Raw genomic sequence first — 18,785 nt, 5'->3', positions numbered from 1 at the left:
TCCCAGATCAAGGCTTGAAGAATGAATTAGACTCAACCTGGTGAAGCACGGAGGCTGTGCAAAGGAATGGAAATCTGAAGGGAATGCCTATAGAGAACGCTACCATGATTTCAGTATAGTTAGAACATCGTAAGGGTATGGAGGAGGGGGAGGACGATGTTAGAAAAGCTGGCAAAGGACAGATTATAACAGTTCTTCTGGTATCTTGCTAATTCCAGCGTATTAAAATAAGACTATTTATAGATTTTTAAGTAGAGAGTATGGCAAGGTCATTCAGTTCTAGAAGTTAGCATTTTATTAAATGTGACCATTTACTAGGCTCTACAGAAAATAGTAATGCATTTCGAAATATAAATAAAGTTTTAAAACATTTCAAATAATCATATCAACCATATTTTTTGTCAACAAATCCACGTAACTAAAAATGAATAACAAGCCATATATACAAACCCATGTTTGGGAATTTTAAAACAGACTTCTGTTAAATCCCACAGCTCAAAAATAAAATGATAATACAAATCAGAAAACATCTAGAACTGAACAATAAAGCAAACATGGATGTTAATACTTGTCTGACACATTGAAGCCTTAAATACTCAAAAAAAATTAAAAATATTAATAAGCTAAGCATCTAACCTCAATTAGGAAAAGAACAACAGAATAAATTGAAGAGAAGTAACCAGATGAAGATAAAAGCCAGCACTTGCTATCTAGCTTTATTGTTCCATATGCTTTACAGGGATTATTTCATTTAACCTTTATAACCTTGTGGGGTAAGTACAGTTATTATTCCCACTTTATAGATGAGAAGACTGAGGCACAGAGAAAAGCTTATGCAAGCTTCTACGTAATTAGTGACCGAATTGGGGTTTGAAATTATATTTTAATATACATAGGAAAGGATTACAAAAGCTAAAAATTGGTTCTTGAGAAGGCTGATAAAATAAATCATTCGAATGGTCAAGAACAACCCAGAAAGCACAAATAGTATTGGGTATATAAAGGGGGGCACATGACTTCAAATATAGAAGAGATTTTTTTAAAAATAAGAGAATACCTTGAATGACTTTATGTCAATAAATTTTATAACTTAAATAAAATGACAGTTTTCTTTTTAAAACGTAATTTAATAGGGGCGCCTGGGTGGCTTAGTTGGTTAAGTGTCTGAGTCTCCATTTCTGCTCAGGTCGTGATCTCATGATTCATGAATTTGAGCCCCATGTCAGGCTCTGTGCTTACAGAGCCTACTTGGGGTTCTCTCTCTCCCTCTCTCTGCCCTTCTCCCTGCTCGCCCTCTCTTTCTCTCTCTCTCAGTAAATAAACATTAAAAGAAAAAAGTAACTTAATAGTTAAATACCTGGGTAGCTCAGTCGGTTAAGCTTCCGACTCTTGATTTCAGCTCAGGTCGTGATCTCAAGGTTCATGGGACTAAGCCCCATGTTGGGCTTTGCACTGGTGGTTCAGGGCCTGCTTGGAATTCTCTCTCTCCCTCTCTCTCTGTTCCTCCCCAGCTCCCATGCTCGCTTTCTGTCTCTCTGTCTCTCAAAGGAAATAAATAAACTTAAAAAACATTAAACAAGGGGCTCCTGGGTGGCGTAGTCAGTTAAGCGCCCGACTTTCGCTTAGGTCATGATCTCGCGGTTCGTGGGTTCGAGTCCCGCGTCGGGCTCTGTGCTGACTGCCAGTTCAGAGCCTGGAGCCTATTTCGGAGTCTGTGTCTCCCTCTCTCTCTGACCCTCCCCTGCTCACGCTGTCTCTCTCTCCTAGAAATTAAAAAAAAAAAATTAAAAAAAAAAACATAAAAGATTTTAAGTAATCTCCACACCCAATGTGGGGCTCAGACTCAACCACAAAATCAAAAGAGTCACATACCCTCCCATCTGAGCCAGCCAGGCACCTCTTGGCCCAAATGATTTATTTATTTATATATTTTTATTTTTATTAATTTTGAGAGAGAGAGAGAGAGAGATAGAGAGAGGGTGAGTGAGCAGAAGAGGGCCAGAAAGAGGGAGAGGGAGAATCCCAAACAGGCTCTGCACTGTCTGCACAGAGCCCAATGTGGGGCTCAAACCCATGAACCAATGAGATCATGACCTGAGCCAAAAATCAGGAGTTGGAGTCTTAACTGACAGAGCCACCCAGGTACCGCATTGGCCCAGAAGATTTTAAAATTGAGTTTTATCAAACTATTCTAGTGGTAAATGTGTCCAAATTTATACATATTGTTCCAGAGAACAGCAAAATAAGGAAAGTTCCTCAACTTATTCTGTGTAGCTAGTATAACTTTTATACCAAAACCAGACATGGATAATATGATAGGCCAGTCTTACTTATGAATATAGATGTAAAGCCTAACAAAATTTTAGCAAAACAAATCCAAGAGTGTATTTAAATATAATCATATATATAATGCTGCAGTACAGTTCTGATAACACCTACCCCAAGTCAGCGTCAGACTCTACAGGTATAAGGGCATAGTCCCCAACAAGGCTGCCTTCATTTGTGGGGAGCCTGGGTGGCTCAGTTGGTTAAGCATCCGACTTTGGCTCAGGTTGTGATCTCATGGTTCGTGAGTTTGAGCCCTGCATCGTCAGGCTCTGTACTAACAGCTAAGAGCCTGGAGCCTGTTTCAGATTCTGTGTCTCCCTCTCTCTCTGCCCTTCCCAGACTCGTGCTCTCTCGCTCTCTCTCTCTCTCAAAAATAAACATTAAAAAAAATAAAAGACTGCCCTCTCTTGAGACGGCAGTAACAAGTTTGAACTTCTCACTAACTGACTGCAAAGCTTGGAGGATTCCATGATCCCCCTCAGACTTCATTTGTTGATTCACTGAAATATTTCACAGGATTCAAGAAGGTGGTACATGTACAATGATCATTTTATTATAAAGAATTCAGATTGAGATCAGCCAAATGAACAGACCCATAGAATGAGGTCTGTGAGAGTGCCAAATGTGAGGCCTCCTCTCCCCCTGGAATCAGGGTATTTCATCTTCCTGGCACACTGACATGTTTACCAACCAGGAAACTTATCTGAGCTATGGTGTGCAGTGTTTTTATTGACGTTTCATTGTATAGGCATAATTGGACAATTGGCCACATGATTGAACTCAGTCTTCAGCTCTATCCCCTCCCCAGAGGTGGGGCTGATTCAGTGCCCCAATCCTCTATAATCACATGGTTGGTCTTTTTGGTGACCAACCCCCATCCTGAGTCATAAACTCAGGTATGATCTGTGAGGCTCGTGTATAATGAATACACTCTTGTTACCCAGGAAATTCCAAGGATTTACCTGAGGTTCCCTTCTAGGAACCAGGGACAAAGACCAGACAGTTTAGTATTCAGTAATGACAAAATTAAATTTATCCCCGGAATCCAAGGATAGCATGTTAATTATTGCTGCATAACAATTTATCCCAAAACTTAGGGACTTGAAACAACAAAAACGTAACTTAAAGGAATTTAAAAGCAGTGTACAGGTGGGGCGCCTGGGTGGCTTAGTCGGTTAAGCGTCCGACTTTCACTTAGGTCATGATCTCGCGGTTCGTGGGTTCGAGCCCCGCGTCGGGCTCTGTGCTGACTGCCAGCTCAGAGCCTGGAGCCTGTTTCAGTCTGTGACTCCCTCTCTCTCTGACCCTCCCCTGCTCACGCTGTCTCTCTCTCTCTCTCTCCTAGAAATAAATAAAACATTAAAAAAAAAAAAAAAGCGGTGTACAGGGGTGCCTGGGTGGCTTAGTTGGTTAAGCGTCCGACTTTCGCTTAGGTCATGATCTCACGGTTCGTGGGTTCAACCCTGTGTCGGGCTCTGTGCTGACTGCCAGCTCAGAGCCTGGAGCCTGTTTCAGTCTGTGACTCCCTCTCTCTGACCCTCCCCTGCTCACGCTGTCTCTCTCTCTCTGTCTCCTAGAAATAAATAAACATTTTAAAAATAAATAAATAAATAAAAATAAAAGCAGTGTACTGGGTGGTTTGGGCCCAGAGCATCTCAAGAGGTTCAACGAGGGATACACGCATCTGTCAGCGGTGCTGGGGGAGGAACCACTCCCAGATGGTGTAGGTACACCCTTATAGCTGTTGGCAGGAGGCCTCACAGTTCTTCACCTCAGAGTGAATGACCCAAGAAAGAGAGCAAGGAGAAAGCTGCATTGCCTTTTAAAACCTACTGTCAACACATTTTGTCACGTTCACTTTCAGTTGTTTATTAGAAGGGAGTTACTCAGCCTAGCACTCACTCAAAGTCATCAGGTTCTACTTCCTGAAAAACAATATGAAAGAATTTGTGGACATCTTTAAAAACTACCACAAATTATTTGCTCTTTAAGAAAGCCTTTAATGTGGATTGTTACTAATTAATTTATCCATTAATACATAGAAGGAGGAAAACACTGATCATATCAATAGATGGAGAAAAAAACAATAAAATTGGACCCCATTTGTGATGAAAGCTCTTAGCAAACTAAGAATAGAAGGGAACTTTAATGTGATAAAGAGTATCAGTAAATTTGTAATTAACATAGGAATAATTGACAGTCATGACATTGAGGCTTTCTATATATAATATAATGTCTTTCCATGTGTTAACTTTTATTCTGTGTCCTTTATGAGTATTTAAAAATTATCCTTATATCAATGTTTTGTATTTGGAAGTGCAAAATTCTACAGTCCCAGGGAAGTTACCAAAATATCTACCAAGACTACCATTGGACCCAGGATCCTACTTCTGGGACTCCACCTTACAGATTATTTGCTCAAACAGCAATAGCAACAACAGAAGCAGCTATTCAACTGCTTTGCTTATTATGCTTATGCTTATTGTATGCATTGCTTATACCAGAACATGGAAACAACTTATAACATCCATCAACAGAACAGAGCAGTACAGCTGAAAGGTAGTCATAGAATGGAACACTTATATATAACGACAGTGAATGAAAAATTCAAAAATATTGTGGAAGTCACTCACGATGTTGAGTTTAAAGTAAGCAAATATAAAAATATACACATAGAATGATACAGTTTTTATACAGCTATAGAAGATTCAAAAATAGGCAAAGCAATGCTGTGTATTGTTTGGGACACATATTACATTTGGCAAAGGCCTATAAAGACATAAGTATTAAATACCACATTCAGAATAGTGGTTACCTCAGAGGGAGGGGGTTCGAATTCATGGATTTTGCCCTGCTTTACTCAGCACCTACATAATTTTTTTTTTAAGTAGTGGTGGTAAATCCACTTTATTTTATTTTAATTGCAGTATAGTTAACATCTAGTTAATTAATATACAGTGTTACTTTAGTTCAGATGTATACACTAACATCTAGGTAATTCTTAGGTGAAATCTTTGAAGTACTGTTGAGTGAGCACAGTTCGTAGACTCACAGAAATGAGATACAGAAGACTTCATGGCATTATTTTACAGACAAAGAAACTAAGGCCCAGAGAGAGAAGTGAATTGGTCAGGATCAGCTAGGTACCTAAGGCAGAATTTGAACTAACTCACAGGTCCTCTAACCCGAAAACAGTGCTTACCTACAGTCCTTTCTTTAAAATAAAAATATAAGTTGATAGTATTTAAACCAGGTTATCTCAGCTGAAAGATACTAAAAGGAGAAAAAAAAAGTCCATCCCATGCCACAGAACTTCAGCAAAGTACTCTGAACTAGCCTATTTTAACCTGAAGCAGTGTTCCGATACAGAGTAACAAAAATAAAACCTAGATGTTTCATCCACAGGGAGAAGAGCTTCCTGGATTTCCAGGTGCTTCACCATAATAAACCAGGATTTATAGTCTCGAAGGTGTTCTTTCTTAAACCCACTGGTTCTAAAAAACCAGGTTTAGTTTTCTGTAGTTTGTGGTTTAATTCAGGGAATAATTACTAATGATCGGATTGTAACACCCTCTGGTCTTATTCAATGCCTTTGGCGACTTGCAATTTACATAGAAATATTACCTTTGAACCTTTACTTGTGTCTAATTAGTGAAGTATTGCAGTTGAGCTTAGATAGTTTGCAGTTCCCTTTGTCAGACCACATTGTACAAAAAAAAAGGGGCTGTGTTTTCTTTTTCTCTGTGATTACTTCCACAGTTCTTTAACTTGCTATGACTATGTGGTTCTGTCAAAAGTATAACCTAAGCCATTGTTTGCCTTAAGCAATATTTTAGATCCTGAGAAGTTATGTTTACTTATAAAAGACTTTCTTAAGACCTTTTAATTTATATCTCAGACTTGAGTATATGCAGTGAAAACAGTGGAAAATTTTCCTCACAGGATCTTGACACAAGTCAGGGCTCAAAGTGAGCAGAAGGAAGTGGTGTGGTTTTTGTATCATTTCAGTTGTGTTGAGATAAGGAAATGGAATAGTTTATCCACAGGGCAGCCCTTTTGGGAAGGTCTCACTTGTATATAAAAGTAAAAGAAATTGGCATAACGTTTTAATTCTTTCTGCTATATTTGAGTCATTCCCCCAGCAAATACTTAACTTAGTACCAGCTGTGTGCCAGATACTCTTCTTGGTGCTAGAAATACAGAGTGAAACAATAGACTAACAACCTTCCCTTACGGGGCATACATTCTGGAGCAGGTAGCAAGCAGTAAACAAGATAATTGGTACATTGTTTATCAAATTATAGGGTGACAAGTGTTGAAGAGAAAAAACAGATATAAATCAGGGAAGGAATATATGAGTGCCCGTGGTGAACACCAACACTTGTCAGTAGGAACAGGATATTTGAGTAAGCCCTTGGAAGAGGGAAGGTAGCAGGACGTACAGATGTCTGGGGGAGGAAGGCTCCAGGCGGAGGGACCCGTGAACGTAAAGGTGTCCTGCAGCAGGGCCAGGCCCGACATGTCCAAGACGGGGGGCACAGTGCAGCTGGAGCGGAGGAGCTGGGGTCCTGTGGGCCAGTGTAGACTTCAGCCCTTAATGCGTGTGAACAGGGGAGTGATGTGATCTAACCTGCTTCCTGTCATCACTCTGCTGTGTCAACAATATATTGTAGGTGGACAAGGGGAGAAGCAGGGAGACCAGTTAGGAGGCTGTTTCAGTAATCCAGGCAGACAGTGTTGATTCGTTGGACCAGAGAGAGAGGTAGTGAGAAGCGCGTAAGTTCCGGGTATATTTTGAAGACAGAATGAGCAGCAATTGCTGACAGAGAGGATATGGAAGATGAGAAGGAAGGAAGGAGTGGTTAAGAATGAGTCCCAAGATTTTAGGCCTGGGAAACTTGAAAAGTAGAGAGGCTGTGAGCTGAGGTGGGAAAGACTAAGGGGCTAGGAGATTTGGGGGGTAAGAGTTTCTCTTTATGTAGCTGCTGGTCACAGTTTTAAGGACATCTGTATACTACTTGAGCTATCTTTAAAGTAACTCTTCCGGGGCACCTGGGTGGCTTAGTCGGTTAAGTGGCTGACTTTGGCTCAGGTCATGATCTCGCAGTTCGTGAGTGAGCTCAAGCCCTGCGTCTGGCTCTGTGCTGACAGCCCAGGTTCTATGTCTCCTGCTCTCTCTGCCCTTTCCTGCTCACATTCTGTCTCTCTGTCTCTCAAAAATAAACATTAAAAAAAAATAAAGTAACCTTTTCTCCTCCCAGTCTATGTTGTTGTTTAGTTTATTCATAATTACTGATTTTATGCTAACCCAGAATATTCAAGTGTACCTTTCCCTTAGACCTTCCTATCAACTAGAATGTTTCTGATTGTAACGGAAAAATGGACTCTGTCTGACCTGAAAAAAATAAAGGGAATTTATTGACTGTAAACTGACAAGTGCCTAAGTAATTCAGGCTTCAGGCAAGGTTGCTGCTCACTGACAGCTCTAAGGACCTGGCTTCTTTTAGTGTCCTGGCTCTGCCTTCTAGTTCCCCTCCGAGTCCCAGCATAACTGCCAAAAGCCTCTTGGGCTGCTGTTTTCTTATGCATGTTCAGTCTGAAAGAGTGACTGTGTCCCTGCTGGCCCCGCCATGGTCCTGAGGCCTGGTGTTAGACTAGCTCTCCTTGTGGCATGGAGGATAGACTGTGCCGAGGGGCTGAGCCTGGGACGCCTCTACTCCTGAGCTTCAGGGATACCTGTGCATTTTTTTTTTTTTAATTGTAAATAGAGAAAAAAGTGGAGAGAAATTTTGGTTGATTTTTCAGTTGTTTTTACATTGTGTAAAATACAGTGATTAATGTGGCAAACCTATGGCTTTTCGTAAAGTGGTCAAGTGAGGAGAAAAAACAGTAAGAATAAAATTGCTTTCAAAAGTTAGTTTGATAAAGATAATTTTTCTTCTTAGAGGCCTAATGCTATTGCTTCTTGAACATCCAGAACCACAGAGGAGCCTTCAGATGATAATGAAAAATGATAGGTAATTCAGTCAAGAATCTGTATTTCTCAACAAAGAAAGGTCTGTTGACATTGGGTTGAGACAATTCTTTAAGGGATCGTCCCTGCACATCGAATTGCATTTTCTGTTTTGGACCCTTGTCACCAACCAAAAAGTCACTCACATATTTCCAGATCTTCTTAGGAGGGGACACATTTGCAGAAACTCGTGATTGATTTTGAAAGGGTATTGTTTCATATTGAGGGCATGTATACAGATATGTTTTGGTTTGGCTTTCTGAGTGAAATATAGATGGGGTTTTTGGTTGTTATTTTTGAAGTTCTGCTTTGGTTTTTTTCCCTTGTTCTGGAAGTTGGATATATTCCACTTAAAGATTGATTTAGGGGCGCCTGGATGGTTCACTCAGTTAAGCATCTGGCTCTTGATTTCAGCTTAGGTCAAGAACTGAAACTCAGTTCTATGGTTCATGGGTTTGAGCCCCACTGAGCATGGAGCCTGCTTGGGATTCTCTCTTTCCCTATCTCTCTGCCATTCCCCCTGCTTTTGCACGCTCTCTCTCTTTCAAAATAAATATTTTTAAAAGAAGATTGATTTAGCATTTGTATTAATTTTTTGGCCAGAGGGATTTATTGAGTTAACTCAGGAACGTCTTTGATTACATGTAGTGTTGCTTAAGGAAAAGAGAAATCTGTTTTGATACACAAATTTTAGTATTCAAGCATTTTAAAACTTCTGGGTCACAGAGATTAGAATAGAAAGCCAATCGTGAACAAATTTCTAACTTTGATCGGTTATAATTATTTGTGGGAGAAAAATGGAAATGTACTGAATCTAGAAGAATTCATTCCTAAGGTCAAAATATCTTTAGATCTCTTTGAATATATATTAAAACACACTTTATAAGCACTTACAAAATATTAGCTATATTGTTGTTTCCCCTTTGGTGAAGTGCATATATATAAAATATGTGTGTGATGTGTGAATATAGTCACTTACTGTCTGAAATCTGTGTTCTGGAAGTATTTGTATCGATCAGGGCCCAGTCAGGAGCCCTGAAACCACACTGGCTGGGTTTTTTTTCCCTCAATTGTTTTTTTTAACATTTATTTATTATTGAGAAACAGAAGGAGACAAGAGCATGAGCATGGGAGGGGCAGAGAGAGGGGGAGACACAGAATCCAAAGCAGGCTCCAGGCTCTGAGCTGTCAGCACTGAGACTGATGTGGGGCTCAAACCCACGAACGGTTGAGATCATGACCTGTGCCGAAGTCGGATGCTCAACCGACTAAGCCACCCCGGCTCCCCCACACTGGCTGTTTTTACAGGAAGAATTTGGCATAGGGAATTGACTACCCAGGTATTAGAGAATTGGAAAAGTTTCTTTAAACACTGAGATTAAGCAGAAATGGCCATTGTGGGAAGCAGATACCATCCCTAGGAGAGACTGAGGTTTCAGAACCTAGAGGCTTGGAGAAAGTGTGCCTCTGTGGAGGCAGCTCAGAGCCCGGCTGCTGCTGACACCTCAGGAGCTCAGAGCATAGGTCTTGAGGAGCTGGCGCTCCAGCCTTGGAGTGCAGGCACCACTGTGTCTGAATTGGGGCCATGGAGGTGTTTCCGGGGCTGAAACCCGGAACCTACTTGTGCCACCTGTGTGGAGGGTTGAATCAGGTAGATGGTGGGAACAGTAAAGTCAGGAAGAAGGAAGTCCCTTCTCCCTCCTCCAGCTTTCTGTTTCCCCAGTTTCCTTGTTGGCTGAGCCTTTCAGGGAGCCAGCTGGTAAAGACATAGTAGGAGTATTCCAGCTCAGTATCACAAAGCTGAGTACCGATATATTTTTTTTTTTTTCTTTCTGAAAAGCAGTGGTGTATAATAAGGGGCTTACTGGTTTCTTTTTTTTTTTTTTTTTTTTTCATTACCTACCATCTCTTGACTTTGCAGTAACAAGTGGAATTTGAGCTTTGTCAGCAGCAGACTTGCCTCTTACTGCTTGTGTACACTTGGGCAAGTTTCTTAACTTTGCTGAGCTTCACCTTTTCCTTGCAGAGTTGTGAAGATGAAGTAAAATCATGGGGCTCAATAAAAAATAACTTCCTGTTTGTACTTCTCATGTATGAACTGGATAAAACATGGCCCTTGAGATTTGAAGACCCAGGTTTTAGTTGTTCCTTCAAGGCACTAGCTATATGAAATTCAGCAAGTCGCTTTAGCTCTCTGAGCCTGTCTTTTCTCTGTCAAATTAGGAATACTTTTACTTACTGTAAGGGTCATACAAATGGTATACAATGTATGTAAAACGAATTTGCAAATTATAAAGATGATGATATGCTAACATATCACCACCATATAAAGTCACCACTAAATAGTGTTTTGAACTTCTCTCATTTAATCTGCACAGAAAACCTAGATCTGTCTTATGCTAGACCCTGAACTCCTCACTGCCTTGTTAACGCTGATTTTATCTGTGTAAAAATACTGTGTATAAAACGTAGACAGTATTGTTCACCGTTACCCCTAGTACACCTACAGGGATGACCAGTTACCCCCTAATACACCTACAGGGATGACCAGATACCCCCTAATACACCTACGGGGATGACCAGATAGCTGTCCCTCCTGGGCATCTCTGTAACCACTGATTGACTTCACTTGTTTTTTGGTCATTGATGTTTATTCTAGAGGAGAGACAGAACAACACCCAGACCCTTTCAGTTAACAGCTGGCAGTAAGAATCTCTTAGCACGGATGTGTCGAAGATTGGCATATAGCATAATCTTATTCTAATTATTTGTAAAATTAAACATTTAACAAAATTAAACAAACAGAAAAACTAGAGTCATTAGGGGATTGAAGTACAGAGTTGAATGGTTGAAAACAGAGTATCTCCTGTTTTGAAAAATACTTCATAAATCAGGAAACATTTATTGTGCATCTAAAATTGAGGCCCCTGGTGAGGGACGGAAGACATATAAAAGCATCACCAATGTGTAATACCATGCTAGTTTGAATTGCCTTTCTGTTCCTGGAAGAATTCATACTTGTGTTGTAGGGGAGAACAGTCTCTTGGCACAGAAGGAAACTGAAAGGTTTTGAATGAAGAGGGGATGATCAAGTAGGAATACAAAGGTTAAATGCGTTAAATTTGCTTTGAATAAATAATTGAGCATTGGGAAAAAGCTAAGTCTAGCTAGGAAGTAATTTCAGTGCTGATGATGAAATTAGTGACCTCAAGGTGTTGGAGGACATGGCAGTTAGAAATGTCTTTGTAAAGTGGAACCTCTCTGTCCTGACTGTGGCTTGGAATTTAGTGGGATGGTTGGTTCTCTTTGCTCCTTTTCAGACTTTCCAGAGGACCTCATTATGAATGTCTCACTCATCACAAATTCTCACAGCATAGCCTCCAAGGCAGGCTTTTTGGTGAGATTCCTGTGTACTACCACAGATACACTTACATAACTATTTATTTAAGCATGTTATTTTCTTAAGGGTTTATGTTTAGATATGGGTGAGATTGTTTTTTACACTGATATAAAAATAACCGTGAATGGTGATACTACAGCCACATGTGTATATGTTAGCTTAGGGATTGATGGGGGTAGAGGTTAGAAATGGGGAAGGAGTGGATGGGTTGCTTGTTAAGAGAAAAGACAATATTCTTATGCTAATCTAAGCTCTGGATAAGGAGCACAGCAGCCATGCAAACAATGGCTGTGGAGCCAGAAAGTCTGCAGTGAGTCTAGTCCTTCTCAGAAAGCTTGTCAGACCAGGCGCCTGGAGCTGCCTAGGGGGAGGGACCCCTGGAAGGGGGGGTGCTTCTCCTCACTGCTCTACGGAATTGGCAGCTGGCCAGCTTGTTGAAAATTCCCAAACGTCTCTCCTAGAAAGTAAAAATTAAGGGTGGGGGGCTTAACGGGAAGAGGAAAGAATGACTTTAGTCTGTTTTTTCAGCTGACTTCAGCCTTTTCCTGTTTTTTGGTTTTTTTTTTTTATTATTCTGACTGAAGTGTTGGTTCTTTCTGTTTGCAGAGCTTTATAATTTTTTATTTAAAAAGAAATTATTTATATTTTACTGAGTAACTTGCCTTAGTTTTATTTTCCTGAAGAAGAAACGGCACCAATCTGTGTATATAGCAGAGGAGAGTAAATGTATCTAGATGCATCTTTGGGCCAAATATTTAAAAATAACTTCTAAATACCAGCATCATTTAAAAATTTTGATCATGTCGCATTTCAAGTATCTGCATTTCCTTATATCCTTAGCTTGGCAGGATTAGATATTTTAAATTTTAATATAAAAATTCCAGTGACTTGTTCTAGGAATTTAAAAAATATATTATTCTCAGATGTTTGAATTATAACATACCCTGTTTCAAGAATGGTTGCAAACTATGGGTTACTGTTTTGTTACATCGTGATTACAGAAACAGTTAACATGATGGGACAAATAAAGGGAAGGTCATCAGTATTTATATTATTAACAACAGTAATCACAACAATAACAACAGACATCTGTTATTTATCAAATGGTTACTACTGAGATGCACGTTGCTAATTCGTTTGGGTTGGGAATACCATTCCCATTCTGTGGCTCAGGACAAGAGCACATGGGTAACAGTATATGGACTAGAACCAGGGACTGTTTTCTCCCCACAAAAATGAACGTTCCTTGTTGAGATCATTTTAAAACAAAGAGCATACTTTTGATTACTCCTTTGAAAGAAAGATGGATGTTACTTAATATTAACCGGTTAGTTCTTTGGACACCGTGACTATCTTAGGCTTTTATTGTTAGGCTCTGATTTGACTGTGCTTTCTAGACTTCTCTGTTTTTTGTTTGGCTGTGCAATAACTTACAGTGATTAGGCTTTTTATTATTTCAGCAGATTTTCTCATAATGACTGTATCATACAGTAATGGATGTTTTCTGATGCCGCTCAACAAATCATGCCAAAACCTAGCAGCTTCAAACAACCATTTATCATCTCCCACATTTTCTGAGGGTCTGGAATCCACAGGGGGTTTAGCCAGCAGGGTCTAGTTTAGGGTCTCATGAATTGTGCCTGTGAAGCTGCCAGGTCCCTGTGTAAGGTGGCTCCCTCACATGGGGTCGGCAGGAGGCCTTGGCTCCTGGCCACATGGCTCTCTCTGTAAGGCCGCTTGAGTGTCCTTCTGACATGGCAGCTAGCGTCCCTCCGAGTGGGTGTTTCAAGAAAGAGCAAGGAGGAATCTGAAATGCCTTTTATGGTCTAGCCTCAGAAGTCATATGCTGTCGTTTCCATCTCATTTTATTTGTTAACAGTGACTCATTAAGACCAGTGGGAATTCCAGGCAGGGAATTAGGCTCCACCTATTGAAGGTACTGTCCGAGCATTTGTGGACATATTTTAGGTCACCACAGTGGTTTTTTGGTAGATTTCTTTTTAACCTGTGAAAAAATATCACTTGTGAATAGTAGTTTATATTCCAGCTATGCTAATATACACTATGTTAATATCGCACAGGACAGATCCTGGACCATGAACTTGTTTTATCACTGAACACTGAAAAAATGTATATGGTTTTAATGCTTTTATTTTTTTAAATTTTTTAATGTTTATTTTTGAGACAGAGAGAGAACATGAGTGGGGGAGAGGCAGAGAGAGAAGGAGTTGTAGAATCCTTGGCAGGCCCTAGTACAGAGCCCGACATGGGGCTCAAACCCATGAACCGTGAGATCATGACCAGAGCAAATTCAAGACAGTGAACTGACTGAGCCACCCTGGCACCCCTGTGATTTTAATGCTTTTATTAATCCAGTTTTTAAATGAACATTGATGTTCTGGGGCCCTTTTCTCTTTTCATCCTTAGAAGGCCATTTCATACAGAGTCATAGCTTCAAATTTCTCTGCGCTGTTGACATGATAGATTTATATCTTCAGTACCACCTGTGTCCTTTAAGCTTCAGGACCAGGTACCCATTAGACATTTCCCTTTGGGTAATCTCCAGTATCTAAAATTGAACCCTTGATCTCTTCCCCTCGTTCCTTTCAAAATCCACCTGTCCTGTGGCACCTGGGTGGCTCATTCGGTTAAGCATTGGCTCAGGCCATGATCACACAGTTCCTGGGTTCGAGCCCCACGTCGGGCTCTGTGCTGACGGCTAGCTCAGAGCCTAGAGCCTGCTTCAGATTCTGTATCTCCCTCTGACCCTCCCCTGCTCATGTGCGCGCGCTCTCTCTCTCACACACACAGAAATAAATAAAACATTTTTTAAAAATCCACTTGTCCTCATTTCAGTATTTGCTCTTGCCAGAAATGTAGAGATCTTTGACCCCTCACCCTCCCTTACCCCCACATCTAACCCGTTAGTAAGCCCTACCGAGTCTCTTGGTGAAGTATACATTGACTCCATCCACTGTACCACCACCACTCAAATCTTAACCACCATTGTCCCTCTCCTAACTCCTACACTGTCCTCACTGGTCTGTTTGCTTCTGCTTTTGTCCCCTCCAGTCCATTACGTAGAAGCCAGGTAATTACCTTCCCATGCCACTTCAGTTTAAAGCCCACATCCTTCACAGGCCCTTACCTGATCTGGTCCTTGTCTCTCATGTCCTCAGATGCCCCTCCTGCCAGTGACCCCTTATTTTCACCATTTCAGAAACATCGTTCCTACATTTCTCCTTTCTGCCTCAAGATCTTTGTACAGGCTTTTCCTTATGCCTAGAACTCATCCCCATTTTTTACCTGGCTAACTCTTTTATTCTTCGGATCTCACCTGGAATGTCACTTCTGAGCATGGCTTCCCTTAGCCTCTCAAGATGAGAATGGGCCCCTAGGACCTGGCACTTTTCTTTCCTCGCACTTACCACAAGTTATGACTACGTACAATTTGTACTGTCTTGTTTAGTGCCTGACTATCTTAATTGTCTTGTTTAATGACTGTGAACTCCATGAAGGCTGGGTCTTGCCCTCATCAGTATGTTCTCATTGTATAATGCAGAATCATGTAATAGGTACTTAATAAATATTTAGGAAACAGTAGTCGGTGGCAAGAACACCATTCCCGCAGGACTTTAGAGTTAGAAGGAATCCGATGAACACTTGGTCTAGTCTGTTTTCCATCATGTCTGTCATGTCCTTGACAGAGGTGTATTCACACCTTGTTCCTTTGATATTCTGTGAGCAAAGACCTCTGTTCTTTGAGTTGTATCTCAGGTGTAGTTATTTCCCTATCCTTTGCATTCCTGTCATTCTTCTCTGAAGTGTTTAAGGGGCCTGATCAGGTGGAATAAAGTAAGGTGGTGACCCTCTTTGATTACAGCAGTGTGGTTCTAGCCCTGCTTGATAAGATTGCCTTCGTGTCTTAGCAGTTGTCCTAAATGCTGATGCATAGTGAGCTGGTAGTCAGCTAAAACCCACTATTTTACTTTTAAAGATTAAGGCTTTCCATTGTTGGATTACAAATGAGGTGATTGAAGCCATTGTACCTTTAGCCTTCATTTGGCTGTTGGCTGTTCTCCATACAAGTTATTGCAGGGTTTTAGGTGATCAGAATTTCTTGAAGATGGGATTGTTATAGATTGCACCTGTTACTTCCTGTGCCATGTATAAACATGAATGAGAGGAGGAAACTTTTATTGAGCGCCTATTCTATACCAGGCTCTCCTTCATAATGTAAAATTTACATTGTATCATGCACATAAAATGTCCAACAAGACAGTCTAGGGTAGCAAGTTACACACGAACCCTGGAATCAGATCTCCTTGATTAGAATTAGAGCCCTGCCACTTACCAGCTGTGTGATCTTTGATAAATCTCGTAAACTCTGCTTGCCTCAGTTTCCTCATCTGTGAAATTAAAATAATACTTGTACCTACCTGATAAAGTGGTTGCAATGATTTGATAATATATTCAAAGCATTTATAATGGAACTGGTGCATAATTAGAGGTGACTGTGTGTTAGCTATTACCTCATTTAGTTCTTAAAATAATTACGAGTTAATAATGTAATTTTAGTTTTACAGATGAAGAAACTCATCCAGAGAGATAGGTTAGCTTGCTTATTTTAGACAGATCAGGATTCAAACTTGGTGCCCAGGATAGCAGTCACAGATATTTATGAGGAAGAAATCACATATAATCCCCTGCCTGTGAAAGGGACTGTGAGGGCGGCAGGTGCTTAGAGCCTCACCAGCTGCTCTGCAAGATGCCTGGGTTGTCCCTCCAATGAGGCTAGACCACATACCGGCTTTAAATAAACCGATGAGAAAAAACAGTGGCTCTGAAAGATGGAACAAGTCAGAGCAGTCAGTGCCCTGCCCACGACTATGAGCTCCCTGAAGCAGAGATCGGAATACTGTATTTGTATTCTAGCGCCTTGCGCTGTGTCATACACACTTGGAAAGTGCTGTTGGTGAGTGAGTGAGTGAGTGAGTGAGTGAGTGAGTGAGTGAGTGAGTGAAAATAGGGAGGCAGGAGAGCTAGTGCAAGAGGCGCAAGCGATGTCAGGGCTTTTGGCCTGGTGGCTGAAGAGGTGGCACCATCCTCCTCTGTGATAGCAAGTGGAGGAGGAGGAAGCAGGCCTCGAGGGTTGGGAGGCAAAGTGAGTGCATTTGGTTTAGACCGGTGCTATGTAATCTTAGGAGAGACGCATCATGGGCAAACGAACTCATGAGGAGAGAGAGGTCGAGGGGTCGGGTCTGGAGTTACACTGCAAACTTCTTTTGACTTTGAAACCTGAAACAAGCATCCCGAGAATCACAATTGTATAATTTCAAGAAAGGAGTTTTCCTAAGAAAAGCTCTTAAGTCACGGTGTAGATACCGTTCTGTAATTATTTCACACTTCCCATCTTACGCTCTCGGCACTTCTGTGGATGGGAAGCAGTGTAACTTCGTAGTAGAGAAGTGAGAAAGTGCAGAGATTTTCCACGTGAGCCATGGAGAAACCACACAGTGTACGTGACACGCTCTAAAGCTTAGTTCCTCAGTGCTGTCAGTGCCTTTGGAGAGCTGATTAAAAGTGAAATATTCTTAGGTTGATAAACTAGAAAGTTCAGATTATTTGTGGTAGAAATCCCGCCAGGAGTCATTGAGTCATAAATAAAGTCTTTTTCATTCAGGAAGAGTTTAGTCAAACTGCTGGAACCAGTAGGACGGCAGGGAAGGCAGAATCCTAGGCCCCCCAGGCAGACACGGGGTTTGTCTGGTTCCTGCCTGACTGTTGTATAGTAACCAGACCTCAGCTGCGCACCTAGGTTCCGCATCACCCTCTTAAAAACCTGGGTTTTATACCAGTGAAGTCAGGTTTTCAGTGTTTGAGGAAGATAATTTTAAGATCTGTTTCTGTTGTTTTCATGATGCCGCACACCGTGTGATGAAATGTGTGGTTATCTAGGTGGGCTTTCTTTTCTATAGAATGAATTATTATAAAGATTTGAGGTATTTTATCACATCTACTAGAATTTGAAAGATTATTGATGAATAGCTTTGTATTTTAAAGTCTTTTTAAAGTTTCTGTTTCTTTGTGAGAGCGCGCACGCATAAGTACACACACACACACACACACACACACACACACAAAAGGGGCAGGGGCAGACTGAGCCCCGGGGGGGGGGGGGGGGGGGAAGGACCAACAGAGGATCTGTCCCAATAGCTCTGTATTTTAAATTCAGTTTTCCTGCTTTATTCTTAGTATATTTAGAAATGTTCTTGTTACTAGTAAAACAGTTACTTTTAAAGCAGCCAGAAGAGACCATTGGGACTATTTAGTGTACTTATTTTACCTGTGGTTAATCTAAGATCAGGAATGGTGGCAGCCTATTACTGAATTATTTAAGCTTCTGAATTACAGTCCCGTTTGCTGCTGTTGTTGTAAATAAAGATAGCTTTAATCTTTAAAAATGTATTTCATCATTTAAAGGTATGTTTGAGCATTTGTTTTTCTCTCTTAGTTTTGAAACTTTGCAGTTATATTCATTACCTTTTTTTTTTTTTTTTAACATTTTTATCTTTCAGGAGTCCAGAGAAAGCAGTGAAAGTTGGAGTCATTGTCAAGTGATTGAGACCTTTTACAAGAAAATCTCTTTGAATAAGAGTCCTTAAAATCAGTGACATATCAAGACCAGTTATTAGAGGTGACAGTATACAGGAAACATTAAAACTGAACAATGACTCAGCTGTATATTCACATCAGATTATTGGGAGCCTATCTGTTCATCATTTCTTATGTTCAAGGTAAATCAGCGTTCATTTAAGTAATCTTTTTTAGTAATTTATTTCTATATTTGAAACACTCATTTTTAAAATTTTTAATGTTTTATTTATTTTTGAGAGAGAGAGACAGCGTGAGCAGGGGAGGAGCAGAGAGAGAGGGAGACACAGAATCTGAAGCAGGCTCCAGGCTCTGAGCTGTCAGCACAGAGCCTGACGCGGGGCTCGAACCCACGAACCGTGAGATCATGACCTGAGCCGAAGTTGGACG

At 40.8% G+C, this 18,785-nt stretch overlaps 1 protein-coding gene across 1 annotated transcript in view; it reads left to right on the top strand.

Annotated features, from left to right (window-relative positions):
* Positions 1-18,785, top strand: part of BMPR1A (bone morphogenetic protein receptor type 1A) — a 131,798-nt gene that overhangs the window by 81,655 nt on the left and 31,358 nt on the right. The window contains exon 3 of the mRNA XM_039233706.1: positions 18,320-18,538. Within this exon, the coding sequence (XP_039089637.1) occupies positions 18,472-18,538 (67 nt within the window). The 5' untranslated portion in view covers positions 18,320-18,471. The remainder of the gene's footprint in view (positions 1-18,319; positions 18,539-18,785) is intronic.

This window comes from Hyaena hyaena, unplaced genomic scaffold, assembly GCF_003009895.1.
Source record: "Hyaena hyaena isolate Hyena2069 unplaced genomic scaffold, ASM300989v1 scaffold_78, whole genome shotgun sequence".
NCBI lineage: Eukaryota > Metazoa > Chordata > Mammalia > Carnivora > Hyaenidae > Hyaena > Hyaena hyaena.
Note: the sequence above shows the minus strand (reverse complement) of the source record. Positions and strands in the feature narration are given on the sequence as shown.